The following is a 14411-nucleotide window of genomic DNA, read 5'->3' as shown; positions in this document are numbered from 1 at the left end:
AATTTGATTTTGTATTTTTTAGTTTGGTAGATTTCATGTCATTTCTTTTTTTTGGAAAATTAAATTGAATATAATTTCATTTTGTTTTATATTTTTATTGAGTTTTAGTAAAATTATTTAATTTTTTTATGAATTCAATTAATTGAAATTTATTTAATATTTAGGTTAGTTATATTAATCATTAATATTTAATATTAGATTTTAATTTGATTTAATTTATGCTATTTTGCAAGAGGAACGTATCTACATGTGGTCCCGCCTTCCGTGACTCACATAAACGTCCTGATTGGCTCAGACAAACGAGCCTTCATGTCAATCATAATTAAATTAAATAGTTACAATTAAATCAAATTAATCAAAATTATTTTTGATTTTATTCTATTTAATGTTTTTTCATTTTATTTTATTTTATTTTATTTTTATGCGCGAAGAACGTATCTGCATTTGGTCCCGCCTTCCGTGGCTCACATAAACGTCCTGATTGGCTCAGACAAACGAGCATGTCAATCATAATTAAATTAAATAGTTACAATTAAATCAAATTTATCAAAATTATTTTTGATTTTATTCTATTTAATGTTTTTTCATTTTATTTTATTTTATTTTATTTTTATGCGCAAAGAACGTATCTGCATGTGGTCCCGCCTTCCATGGCTCACATAAACGTTCTGATTGGCTCAGACGGACTAGCTCTCATGTCAATCATAATTCGGGCCAGTTGATTGGAGTAAGTAGAGACGTTTGTTTCCAGGTGAACTTTAATTGAGGTGTCGTTACGTGCCGTTACCGTTGATCTGTCGCCGGTTGAGGATTTAACTCAGTGACGAAGGAAACGTTTTACCGTGAGAGGAAATGGCGGCAGACCGAGCTGGTAAGAGTTTACCTTTAGGGCTTAGTTAGCTTAAAGAAACAAGCTAGCTGTTCGTTAGCAATCGATTGATTGGACGAAGTTTCACGAAAGCCAAAGTTGCCGTGACGTGACAGCTAGCATAAATGTTAGCTAACTTAGCGGCTAGCTTTTAGCTTGTTGTATTTTGTGGGCGTTTTAGTAACTTAATTGATCTAAATAAACATACAAGCTAACAAGCTAACAAGCTAACGTCTCCACGATAACGGTAACGGTAGTGTTTGTTGTTGCTCAACGGTTGGTTCCGGGACCATCGGGGGACCTGAAGCGCATTCAACAATGTCAAGTTAACCAAACAACGTAATGAAGAGTTGTTTCATATAACTTTATTTAAATTGTCTGAAACCGTGTTCACAGTCAGGAAACATTAGGATGATAATTAATAATTAGTTTATGTGTCTGCAGTGTTAGCATGAGGTGAAATACAACTGAAGTCCAGCTAACGTTAGCTAACGGCACAAACATGTCAGTTTGGAGTCTTGTTAGCAATATGGGATCAGTGCTCATCATTTAAATGATTAATATTATAAATACAAGTTAAACTTTTGGTGGCCTCATACAATAATATAATCACTGGCTTGATTTTCAGTTGATTGTGGAAAGTAACTACATACATCTACTCGAATACTGTACTTAAGTACAATTTTGACTTGTACTTCACTTGAGTATTTCCTTTTTTCTACTTGCAAATATTGCACTGTTTACTCCACTACATTTACTTGATACCTGTAGTTACTAGTTACTTTGCACATTCAGGTTATTGATACGTAATATAATCAATATATTGTCATAAGTTAAGATACATATGTATTGAAAGTAGGGCTGCAGCTAACGATTATTTTCATTATTTTCAGCTGCCAGTATTTGAGCATGAGAAGCTGCAATAAGAGTATTTTGGGGTACTTTTTAGTACTTTTCTATGAAGAATGACTCCAACCGATTAGTCCATTACTAAAATAGTCAGCAATTATTTTAGTAGTCGATTAGTCATCGATTAGTCGACTGATCTTTGCAGCCCTAATTGAAAGTAATTAAAATCAGCTCCACTTTTTCCAGCTGCAACAATCACATGATGCACATATGGATGTGTTAATAATTATAACCCAGTGATGTAATAAAGCGTTATTATTTTGGAATAAATTCTGCATAACGAGTTGGTCCTTCAAGTAAAGTTCAAGTTAAAACTTCTGCACCTTTATTTAAGTTAAGTTTTGAATGCATGACTCTTACTTGTAACAGAGTATTTCTACACTGTGGTACTGCTGTAATATCTGAGTACTGCTTCCTCCACTGCCTTGGTGGATATAATTAGCAGTTGTAAGAATGTAATTGATCTTAATATATTGCATTATATATTATCCCAATACTCAGCATATTGTAACACGTTTCATAACTCAGTAATATGTATTGTGACTTCAATCCTCGTGCAGTGAAGTGTTTCCTGTCACTGTTCTCATCAGGTGAATAATTACAGTCCTGGAAGCTGTCAGATGAGTGTAGTGCAGTAACAAATACATTTGCCTCTGAGATGTGGTGGAGTACAATTATAAAGTAGCATGAAATGAAAAGTATCAAGTACAAACTCCACCTCACCTCTGCTTGTTCCTTCAATAACAAGTATATAAAAGCCTGAAACATTTTCCATCCTGCATCGCCTCAGCTGTAGTTTAGAGCAGGTCGCTGGTGTGTCTCTGGTGAACGTTGTGTTGTTTGTTGGACAGACGGAGACAGAGAGTCAGACGGGGACATGGACGGGGACATGGACGGAGACTCCAGTAAAGTCAGCCCTCTGCTGGGCGAAGACGACTTCACAGAGTCCTGTGGCAAAGAGATGGCTCTGCTGACTCTGATGGAGAGGACGGGATACGACATGGTGCAGGAGAACGGACAGAGGAAGTATGGAGGACCGCCGCCAGGTCTGTGTGTGTGTGTGTGTGTGTGTGTGTGTGTGTGTGTGTGTGTGTGTGTGATAACAGGACATACACCCAGACTCAGAGCTGTGCTTTGTGGCTGACCAGGTTCATGTCCCACAGAGTCGTGGGGTCTCTGGATTTACTCAACCCAACACAGACAACTGGTTTCACAAAGCTGCTGCCTGACTGGCTCTGTTAGGATGTTCATTTGGATCTTTTAAAGTGGGGCTGTATGAGGTACTTACTCACAGTCAGTGTGTTACCTATAGCAGATGTCAGTCGGCACAGCCCAGTCTGGAGAAGCAGCAGCAGCAGTACTGACACAGCAGCTCAATAATTAATATACAGTGCACTCAGTGAGTCCTGCAGGCAAACTAGTTTGTTGCAGCAGAAAAAAAAGTCGATAAAATAAAGTTTGGTGTGGATGAGTCATGATGTCAGCCTGGACTTTGACCCGTGCTGTTCTGGCATCAGCTCTGAACATTAATTTACCTCAGATGTGTTTCTGCACCGCAGACTGGGAGGGCCCGGCCCCGCCACGGGGCTGCGAGGTGTTTGTGGGGAAGATTCCCAGAGACATGTACGAGGACGAGCTGGTGCCTTTGTTTGAGAGAGCCGGAAGGATCTACGAGTTCAGACTGATGATGGAGTTCAGCGGAGAGAACCGCGGCTACGCCTTCGTCATGTACACCAGCAGGTGACTGTTTGTTCTGTGGAGGGTGAAACATGGCATCACAGGGGTCCCACAGGTCATTCAGGTCCATGAAGGTTTGTGACTTTGGGGGAAACAAATCAAGGCCTTGAAAGTCTTGGAAAATGGACATCAAAAGACGCGGCTCATTGAAAGTGTGTCAGTTTATGTGTTTTGTGCAAGATTCAAAAGTAAGGCACTTTTCTGTCTGCATGTGTTCTGCAGTGGCGTCTTTGTTTCAGGCGCCGTCTGCCTCGAGAACGTCTTAGAAAAGCTCTTGAATATGATGTAACACCCGTATAAAAAAAAAATGTTAAAAAAATACAGCAGTAAATAAATGACTGTTGAAATAAATACTAAAATAATTGAAATACAATAGAAATAGATAAGAGAATAAATGTAAACATATACATAAATAAATGGAAGAATAAATAAATCCCAGAATGAATGAATGAAAAAATAAATAAATGAATAACAGAATAAACAAATGCTGAAACAAATAAATAAATACATAAAAAATACATAAATAAATTAAAGTATAAATAGATACTGAAAGAAATAAAGAAATACAGAAATATTTAACAATAAATAAATGCTGACGTAAATAAATACAGCGATAAACAAATGAAATAATACATAGAACTGGAATAGATCATTTTTTTTATTTTTTATTTTCCAGTGTGTGTATGTTATTAAGGGAGGTCCTGACCTGCATTTATTTCAGAAGTTATTTTAAAGTTGATTCATCATGATTGATGATGTATTGATGATGTATTGATTGTGGTCCAGAGAGTCAGCTCAGAGAGCCATCCAGATGTTGGACAACTACGAGGTCCGTCCAGGGAAGCTCATCGGAGTGTGTGTGAGTCTGGACAACTGTCGCCTCTTCATCGGCTCCATCCCCAAAGACAAGAGGAAGGAAGAGATCATGGACGAGATGACCAAGGTACACACACGCACGCACGCACACACACACACACACACACACACACACACACACACACTCTCACTGACCCCTCACATTGTAACAGCTAAAACCACAGAAGAAGAAGAAGCATCTGTTCATGCATATGACTTACAGTTTAACCAGCATCACGAGGAGAGAGTGGGAACAAACAGGTGTGTGTGTGTGTGTGTGTGTGTGTGTGGGGGGGGGGGGGGGGGGGGGGGGGATGATTTGGAAGAAACCACAGGAGGAAAGTGAAGTGATTAAAATGTGGAGTGAGTGAATTAAGTGGAGGTGGCTCTGCATGAACCTTCAGTCTGAGACATTCCCAAGACACCAAATTAAGAGCTCGTCCAGGCACAAAATCCTGAGAGAGAAAACTAAATGTGCAGAATAGTTTTCAGCTCTGCAGCGCCTTCTGTTAACTGTTGAAGAAAGTTGATCAAATCTCTGAAAACTTAGAAATAGAACGAAAAAAATAAGCTAACAAAATTTCAATTTGCTGCTGAACTCAGTTGTTATTGTAAATCACTGGAGAAGACACATTTAAAGGACGTGTGATGATGCATGATGGATATATGTCACTGTCTGGCCAGAGTATGTCGACAGGGGGCCAAACCCTGAAAGCTGTAGAGCTAAAGTCCTCTGAAGTTAGTGTCCAGATACTTTTGGCCATAAAGCTGAAGTTAAGAAATCACTTCTTGTTTTTCCCTCTTTTCCCTCGTTAACAACACCAATGTGTGTGTGTGTGGGGTCACGGTAACCATGGTGATGAAACACATGGAGTCTTTACATCAGCAGCAGATGATGCAGCAGATGTTTCTGCCTCCACACACACACACAGGCTGTAAGCATTTCTACATTCTTCACTGTAATCACATCGTCTGCTCATGTCATGTCTCCACACCTGTCTCCAGGTGACAGACGGGGTGGTGGATGTGATCGTGTACCCCAGCTCCTCAGACAGGAGCAGAAACAGAGGCTTTGCCTTCGTAGAGTATGAATCGCACAAAGCAGCAGCCATGGCCCGCAGGAAGCTCATACCTGGTAACACACTCCCTCTCCTCTGTCTGTCTGTCTGTCTGTCTCTGATGCTTCCTTCACGCCTGTAGAGCCTCGTCTGACTCTGGGTCAGTTCCTGTGTTTGTCCAGCAGAGGGAGGTAGAACATTAAACAGCAGCAAAGAAAGCTGAAGAGGAATTTAACTGTGTGACTTCAGATGTGTTCAGTTTATTAGGCACAGTGTGCCAAAACCAGTTCACTCTAACCAGTGCTGTCATGAATCGTCCAACAGAAAGGATCTAATGTTTAATTTGTGGTGAGTCTTCCTCATTTTGGAGGATGTCATTTGCGCTGCTGTCAAACCAACAGGCAGCAACTTTTTTTCTCACTGGCCAGAATAATAAATTGCCTTTTTGTGTCACATACACATTTGATTCAGTACATTTCATTAAGAAAACAATATATTATGTTAAATACAAACGTCTTGTTTCAGATGAAGCAGCCTCCATGTTATTATTTCATTACCTTCATAAGTATGAGTGCAACACTAGCGAGCAGCAGCAGACAGCAAGGGATATTTTAGCGTATCAGCTGATGTCCCGTACAGTAAACAGTGCTGCAGAACTAGTGCTGGAGACCTTCAGTTTCACAGCAGCATCTGTGTGTGTGTGTGTGTGTGTGTGTGTGTGAGAGAGAGACACAGACGGCACCGGAGCAGCAGAGCAGGACACCCCTGAATGACTCCAAAATGTAGCACTGGCTCTCCGCATAAGTCAATATTAAATACATAAATGATTAATTAAAAAATTAAGTATGCCTTTGAAATATAAAAAATAAAGAAATGTTCTGAAATAAATCAATGTTGAATTAATAAATAAAAATCCTCTGAAATAAAAACAAGTAGACGTGAAAAAAAATCCTCTTTAAATAAAGACCTTGTTTATTATTTATCACTTTAATGACTGATGTATTATATTTGCATTTATTTATATATTTATTGCCTCTTTTATTTTTTTTTACTTAATTATGATCTAATTGGCGCTCCATAATGTGACAGCAGATCAATAATTTGGGATTTTGCGCTATTTTCTGACATTGGCTGGATCGTTAATTGATAAGTCAAGAAAATAATGAGAAGATAAATTCATTAAAAAACTTTACAGCTGCAGAATGAGACAAAACAATAAATGCATCACAGTTCAACAGCAGCACAAACTCAGTCCTCAGAGTTGAATCAACACAAACTGTCATGCAGGAGGATTCACTGCAGAGTGGATGAGCCTGTTAGTGTTAGCTCGTGTTCCTAATAAACTGGGCACTGTGTGCATATAGAAATTTAACACTGTGACCGTGGGATAAACAGGAAATTGACTTCCAATCGGAGCTGCTGCAGTTTTCACAGTGTAATTAATGTGACTGTACAGGACGGTAAAGTTCAGCAGACACATGCAGGACGCAGTTTCTGATCGATTTCACACTGTCAGTTTTTCTGTTGAGCTCTGTTTGGTCTGTACGTTAAATCCATTGTGGTGTAAATCAATGAGCAGCGCTGCTCTGAGGCACTATTGAACTTTAGCATCAGTGTGATAGAGAACATTGATTTGTCACATGTTTAATTCACTGGATCAAACACAGACGCACTTTGCTCTTTAAATATTTAACGGATAAACAGCCTCTGGACCTCGTTCAGCAGAGGCGGTAAACTCTCCTCGTGTGGTCAATTTAAAGATCCTGTCCACCTCAGGAACTTTACAGGAACTTTTCTGCACACTCAGGAAGCTGAGGTGTGTTCCCACCAGACGAGTCACACGCTACAGTTAATGTGTTTGTACAGTAAAAGAGGAAAGTCCAGAGGTTCAGACACTCCAGCGCCTCCTCAGAGCCTCCTGCAGCGTCTCACTGTGGAGGTGTTGAGTCTGTGCTGAGAGGAAGAGGAGCTCTGACACGAGTCATCCCACTGACAACATGTGAAGAAGAGTTCTGTTAATGCCCACTTTAAACAGAAGGAACGATACAGGAAGCAGAAACTTTTATCATCATCATCATATTCACATACCTCTCTTCTACTGTTAACCCTTTAATGTCCACACCAAGAATAAGCAATGAAACATTTTAATGCTCCTGAGCTGAAGATGGCCGCGGCCGCAAGCATTATGTTTTTGAGTTTGTCTGTCCCATCCTCGTCAATACCATATCTCAAGAATACCTCAAAGATTTTTTCAGATTTGGCACAAACGTCCACTTGGACTCAGTGATGAACTTACTCGTTTTTGTTGGTCATAGGTCAAGGGTCAAGGTTGCTGTGACCTTTTCTGCATCGTGAACCTGATACCTCAAGAATGCCTCGATGGAATTTCTTCAAATTTGGCGCAAACGCACTTGGACTCAGCGATGAACTTATTTGTTTTTGGTGGTCATAGGTCAGGGGACAAAGTTGCTGTGACCTTTTCTGCATCGTGAAGATACCTCAAGAACGCCTTGATGGAATTTCTTCAAATTTGGCACAAACACACTTGGACTCAGCGATGAACTTATTTGTTTTTGGTGGTCATAGGTCAGAGGTCAAGGTTGCTGTGACCTTTTCTGCATCGTGAAGATACCTCAAGAACGCCTTGATGGAATTTCTTCAAATTTGGCACAAACATCCACTTGGACTCGAGGCTAACCTGATTAGATTTTGGTGGTCAAGGGTCAAAAGTGCCATTTTTTTAAAAGGCAAGCTACAATCAACAGCAACAGCATTTTTTTAAGCTGGACCTGGATATTTTATACCTCCGTGCTAACGATAGCTGTGGCTGGAGGCATAATTTTTTCGGGTTGTCCATCCGTCTCTCCATCAAATGCTTGTGAACACAATATCTCAAGCACGCCTCGAAGGAATTTCTTAAAACTTGGACTCAGTGTTCAACCAATTAGATTTTGGAAGTCAAAGGTCAAGGTCACTGTGACCTTGTCTCACTCATTTTCATGAATGCGATACCAAAACCAGGGGTGGACTGGTGGGCGGAGTCATACAACCACAGGGTGGAGTCATACAACCATGGGGCAGACTGGTGGGCGGAGTCATACAGCCACAGGGTGGACTGGTGGGCGGAGTTTGTATCCCAGGTGAGGTGGGCTCCTGTCAGGCAGAAAAACCGCTTCTCTGATTCCAAAAGCTGACATGATAAATCAATATAGCATCCAAACTGTGACACAACTCCTCACCTACAGTGTGAACAGTGACCCAGCTGTGTTTGAAACAGTGTGTGTTGACACATGGAGGTTTAACAGTGTACATCATTATGTAACTCCTGTGGTGCTGCTGTGTTTAACAGGAACCATCCAGCTGTGGGGTCAGTCCATCCAGGTCGACTGGGCGGAGCCTGAGAGAGACGTGGATGAGGAGGTCATGCAGCGTGTCAGAGTCCTCTATGTGAGTATATGTGCGTCAGTGTGAGACAGACTCTCTGTATATGTGTTTGTTCTTATAAAACCCTCAGAAATAACAGCTGGGCTCAAAAGAAACGTCTCCGGATCAGAAGATGAGTGTGACAAGAATTCTGATCCAGTTTGTTTATAAAGTGAGTCACAGTGTTAAAGAGGGGTGCCTTCGATCCCGAAAAACCCCAAACTTTCTGAATCCTCTAATTCAGGATCAGTCTATATAAAACTGTCCTCCTGCTCCGCTCCGCTCTGCAGCCAGAGGTCGGTCAGTCAGTCAGCTGGTTTGTTGGTGTTTTAGGAGGAAGCTTCTGAAATATTTAGCAGGATTGTTGAGATCAGAGGTGAGAGAAAGAGCGAGGCAGCAGGGGGGAGAAGACTCACACAGAGCTGCACAGCCTCCAGGGGATCAATTACTGTTCCACTCAAAGACTGAGATGTGACCCCAGGGCAACAGATACGAACCCAAAAGAACTTTACAGTTGTGTTTTAAGCAGGGGAGGCCCAGAGCTGAATAAAGCCCCAGGTGGTGTGTGTGATGATCATACTGCAAACACAAAATTATTATGATTTTCTCTGAAGAAGCTTTTCATGTATCAGCCGTGTCGTATTACTCACAGGATAATTCCAGTTAATAGCTTCTTTGCATATGACGTCATACATCAGTGTGCTGTCCAGATGGAGGCCAGGCAGCTGGAGGCAAAGACTACCAACACTGTACTAATGCATCTGATTGGTGTTGTTACAGCTGTTCAGTTGATGACATTGAAAAAAACAAAGGCCACTTTAAGTCCTGAAAATAGAAGGTTTAAAGGGGAGACGTTAAAAAAAACTCACTGAGAGAAGCAAAAACCTCCATCTTTAGTCTGGAGGAGCAGAGTCAACTAATGTCAAACCTTAACGAGGTGCAGTTACATTGTGCTGTCATAACTTCCTGTTTTTAATCACAACCCTGAATTTTAACGGCATCTTACCAGATCTCTTGAAACAGTTGACCTCATAGGTAGAAAATAGTAGCTAAAATATGCTAACTTTAGGCAAGGCAAGGCAATTTTATTTATATAGCACCATTCATACACAAGGCAATTCAATGTGCTTTACAAGAGAAATACGTTAAGATAAAATATTAAAGGAACAATAGATCATTATAAACAAAAGCTAAAAGCAAGAAAAACAGTGCAGAAAATGCATTTGCAGCTAACGTTAGCTAACATTAGCCTAATAGTGTTTTACCAGACTTCTGGGAACAGTTGACCTAGTAGGTAGAAAATAGTAGCTAACGTTAGCTAACATTAGCCTAACAGTGTTTTACCAGACCTCTGGGAACACTTGACCTAGTAGGTAGAAAATAGTAGCTAACGTTAGCTAACATTAGCCTAACTGTGTTTCACCTGACCTCTGGGAACAGTTGACCTAGTAGGTAGAAAATAGTAGCTAACGTTAACTAACATTAGCCTAACAGTGTTTTACCAGACTTCTGGGAACAGTTGACCTAGCAGGTAGAACATGGTAGCTAACGTTAGCTAACATTAGCCTAACTGTGTTTCACCTGACCTCTGGGAACAGTTGACTTAGTAGGTAGAAAATAGTAGCTAACGTTAACTAACATTAGCCTAACAGTGTTTTACCAGACTTCTGGGAACAGTTGACCTAGTAGGTAGAAAATAGTAGCTAACGTTAGCTAACATTAGCCTAACAGTGTTTTACCAGACTTCTGGGAACAGTTGACCTAGTAGGTAGAAAATAGTAGCCAACGTTAGCTAACATTAGCCTAACAGTGTTTTACCAGACTTCTGGGAACAGTTGACCTAGTAGGCAGAAAATAGTAGCTAACGTTAGCTAACATTAGCCTAACAGTGTTTTACCAGACTTCTGGGAACAGTTGACTTAGTAGGTAGAAAATAGTAGCCAACGTTAGCTAACATTAGCCTAACAGTGTTTTACCAGACTTCTGGGAACAGTTGACCTAGTAGGTAGAAAATAGTAGCTAACGTTAGCTAACATTAGCCTAACAGTGTTTTACCAGACTTCTGGGAACAGTTGACTTAGTAGGTAGAAAATAGTAGCTAACGTTAGCTAACATTAGCCTAACTGTGTTTTACCAGACTTCTGGGAACAGTTGACCTAGTAGGTAGAAAATAGTAGCTAACGTTAGCTAACATTAGCCTAACAGTGTTTTACCAGACTTCTGGGAACAGTTGACTTAGTAGGTAGAAAATAGTAGCTAACGTTAGCTAACATTAGCCTAATAGTGTTTTACCAGACTTCTGGGAACAGTTGACCTAGTAGGTAGAAAATAGTAGCTAACGTTAGCTAACATTAGCCTAACAGTGTTTTACCAGACTTCTGGGAACAGTTGACCTAGTAGGTAGAAAATAGTAGCCAACGTTAGCTAACATTAGCCTAACAGTGTTTTATCAGACCTCTGGCAACTGTTGACTCCGTAGGTAGAAAATAGTGGCTAATGTTAGCTAGTAATGTTAGCCTGACAGTGTTTCGTCAGACCTCTAGAAACGGTTGACCTAGCAGGTAGAAAATAGTAGCTAAAGTTAGCTAACGTGAGCTAGTAATGTTAGCCTGATAGTGTTTCATCAGACCTCTTGGAACGGTTGACCTAGCAAGTAGAAAATAGTAGCTAAAGTTAGCTAACGTTAGCTAGTAATGTTAGCCTGACTGTGTTTCATCAGACCTCTTGGAACGGTTGACCTAGCAGGTAGAAAATAGTAGCTAAAGTTAGCTAACGTTAGCTAAGATTGGCAACTCCACTGTAAGAAGTCTGAACTAACCCTTTCAGTTATTATCATCAGTGCTTGTCACTCTAACCTGCGTCTCTGCTCTTTGCTAACAGGCTGACTGGACCTTCTCATTTGACGAATCTGGAAAAACACAGTTGTTTCTGACAGTATAAAGTTTGGAGAAATATTTTAGAAACACTAACACAGTCTGTGCTTCAGGTGCGTAACCTGATGCTGTCCACCAGTGAAGAAACTCTCCGTCGGGAGTTCTCCTGCTTCAAACCAGGCTCTGTGGAGCGTGTCAAGAAGCTCACAGACTACGCCTTCGTTCACTACCGCAGCAGAGATGACGCCATCACCGCGCGGAGCCTCATGAATGGAGCCCAGATTGATGGAGCCACTGTGGAGGTGACGCTGGCAAAGCCTGCGGGGGTGAAAGAGGGGAGCGTCGTGGGGAGGAGGTCCAACAGCAGAGGATACGTGGGAAACAATGCAGGAGGAGGAGGAGGAGGAGGAGGAGGGTACGGGACGTTTGGCCTGTGCAGGAGCGATGAGGGGATGATGGGAGGAGCTGACGACACTTGCTCCCCTCTGAGGACAGTGCCCCTGCCGCCTCGCCTGGGAAGCCCCTTCTACTCAGGAGCAGGAGGTAAGCAGGAGACATAGAACAGAGAGATTATTTCCATTTCAGCTGTTTGCAATAAACAAATCAAACAGTTTAAATAGCTCAGCCCAGCTGATATTTAATTCAGCACATAATGCCACCTTTTATGAACCTGCTGAACAGGATCCCTCATAAGAGCACACGTTGCCAAATCAGCTGTTGTCTCAAGCACACCTGAACTAATTAAGGGCTTCATCAGGTGTGCTTGAGAGAGAACACATCTGGACCAGCCAGGAGTTTGTTGACGGTGACGTTTGATTGCATGGTGAGAAATACGACTAAGAGCAGTGCCCGACAAGTTGTGTAAACAAAGAATAGGATACACAAAGACAGCAAAGGTACTGAATGTTCCCGGAGATAGAGCTGGAAGCATCGTCCAAAGGTAAAGGAACACTGGCGACAATACCTGGACCTGGCAGAAAGAGGAAGCTGCCGACAGCTGCTACCAGATTACTGCGCAGGCAGGTGGCCAAAAACCCTCCAGTGACCTGCAGCAGACACTCAGGCTACAGTTTGCACAGTAGAAGAAGACAAAGAAGACGAAGATATACTCAGAGGGGAAATTCAGTGTTTTCACTCTGTTGTCATACACACACAGACCTGAAATACACACACATGCACTAACAGGGCCTGTACATGTATGAAATGGAGAGAGTGAGAGGGCAGTTGGGGGTTCAGTGCCTTCAAGGACACCACGGCAGTACCCAGGAGGCAAACTGGCACCTCTCCAGCTACCAGTCCACGCATACTTGGACCAACGATCCTCTGGTTCCCAACCCAAGTCCCTATGGACTGAGCTACTGCTGCCCAGTAAGGCACATACTAAACACTGAAGGTGGCTATGCCCAAACTCCAAGACGAACACCACTACTGATCCAAAAGCACAAAAAAGTTGGCTCCAACATGCTAAAACACAGTATAAATAAACCACAGAAGTTTTGGGATTTGGTTCTGTGGAGCGTTGAAGCACCACTGGAACTTTTGGGGCCTGTGGCTCAGCGGTATGTGTGAGAGGAAGACTGAAGCAACAATGAAAAAAACACCCTGTCACAGTGAAGCGTGGCGATGGCTGGGCTTTATTATCAAGATCGATTTTTAGGTCGTCATTGTCTCATTTTTGTCATGGAAAAAGGTCGTTGACGAAAAACTGTTGTCGTAGTGTTCATCAACAAAATCAACACTGATTTGAAGAAGACGGTTGCAGCATACAAACCCAGAAATATTAGTGAGCTGGGGGCTGGTTTACAGCAGGTCATAACGGCAAAGATTGCTCCAAGTACTAAAGACTCTTGTCATGAAGGGGCTGAATAGTTTTGAGACTGCAGTCGTCATTCAAAGTGTTATCATGTGTTGACTTGTGAGGAACCACTTGTGAGTATTAGTTGTGTGGAGCTGTTTAAATTGTTTGATTTGTTTATTGCAATATTTTGCCAATATCCCACATGTGCAATGGGGGCTGAATAATTTTGATTGCCACTGTATAAATTTTCAGTCTGAAGCTGAGCTCCTCATGAATAATATGTTTGTAGAAATCTTTTCACAGTTTTCTTTTTACTTCAGACTCCTTCAGTCGAAGATGACATTCTCATATATTGATATATGGTCCAGTTCTATGAGGGCTTTCTCTCCAATTCAGAACATGTCTCTGCCTCCAGAAGAGTTCTCCTCAAACTGCCCAAACCTTACATTTTCTTCAAAATAATGTTTTTGACTGTAGCAGAAAAGTTTCTTTACAACCCGACCACCCACCAAATCGATATCACTCATCTCCAGGTCAGAGTGAGGAACATAGACTCCACTGGATCTCTTTAAGCTTCCTAATGAACTCCAGCACTGCCTTTTTATCTCTAATGCGTTCACACCGGCTCTCTGTTTTCCTTCTGTAGGTCTGAGCAGGTTTTCTGACTTTGTCTCGTCCATTACAAACCACATTCATCATCAAGTCTCATTGATACAGCAGCAGTGATAACATTGTGGTGATGAAGCAAAACTCCAGTTTCCTGGTCCCTGTGGACATTTTCTGAAAATGAGAAAAGTTTTTAGAGTTAACTCTCCCACAAATGAACTGTGAAATATTTATGAGAGGAAAGATGTCATAGCAGCGCAGCCGACTACTACTACAGAGCGAGG

The 14411-nt window shown here is 41.5% G+C and overlaps 1 protein-coding gene across 1 annotated transcript in view; it reads left to right on the top strand.

The window, feature by feature from the left end:
- Window positions 1-763: 763 nt before the first annotated feature.
- Window positions 764-14411, top strand: part of rbm46 (RNA binding motif protein 46) — a 38997-nt gene continuing 25349 nt past the window's right edge. Inside the window, exons 1-7 of the mRNA XM_033651846.2 lie at window positions 764-871; window positions 2629-2823; window positions 3337-3517; window positions 4301-4457; window positions 5375-5504; window positions 8777-8874; window positions 11837-12266. Of these exons, the coding sequence (XP_033507737.1) occupies window positions 853-871; window positions 2629-2823; window positions 3337-3517; window positions 4301-4457; window positions 5375-5504; window positions 8777-8874; window positions 11837-12266 (1210 nt within the window). The 5' untranslated portion in view covers window positions 764-852. The remainder of the gene's footprint in view (window positions 872-2628; window positions 2824-3336; window positions 3518-4300; window positions 4458-5374; window positions 5505-8776; window positions 8875-11836; window positions 12267-14411) is intronic.

This window comes from Epinephelus lanceolatus, chromosome 22, assembly GCF_041903045.1.
Source record: "Epinephelus lanceolatus isolate andai-2023 chromosome 22, ASM4190304v1, whole genome shotgun sequence".
In the NCBI taxonomy this organism is placed as follows: domain Eukaryota; kingdom Metazoa; phylum Chordata; class Actinopteri; order Perciformes; family Serranidae; genus Epinephelus; species Epinephelus lanceolatus.
This window is presented reverse-complemented; position numbering and strand designations above follow the sequence as displayed.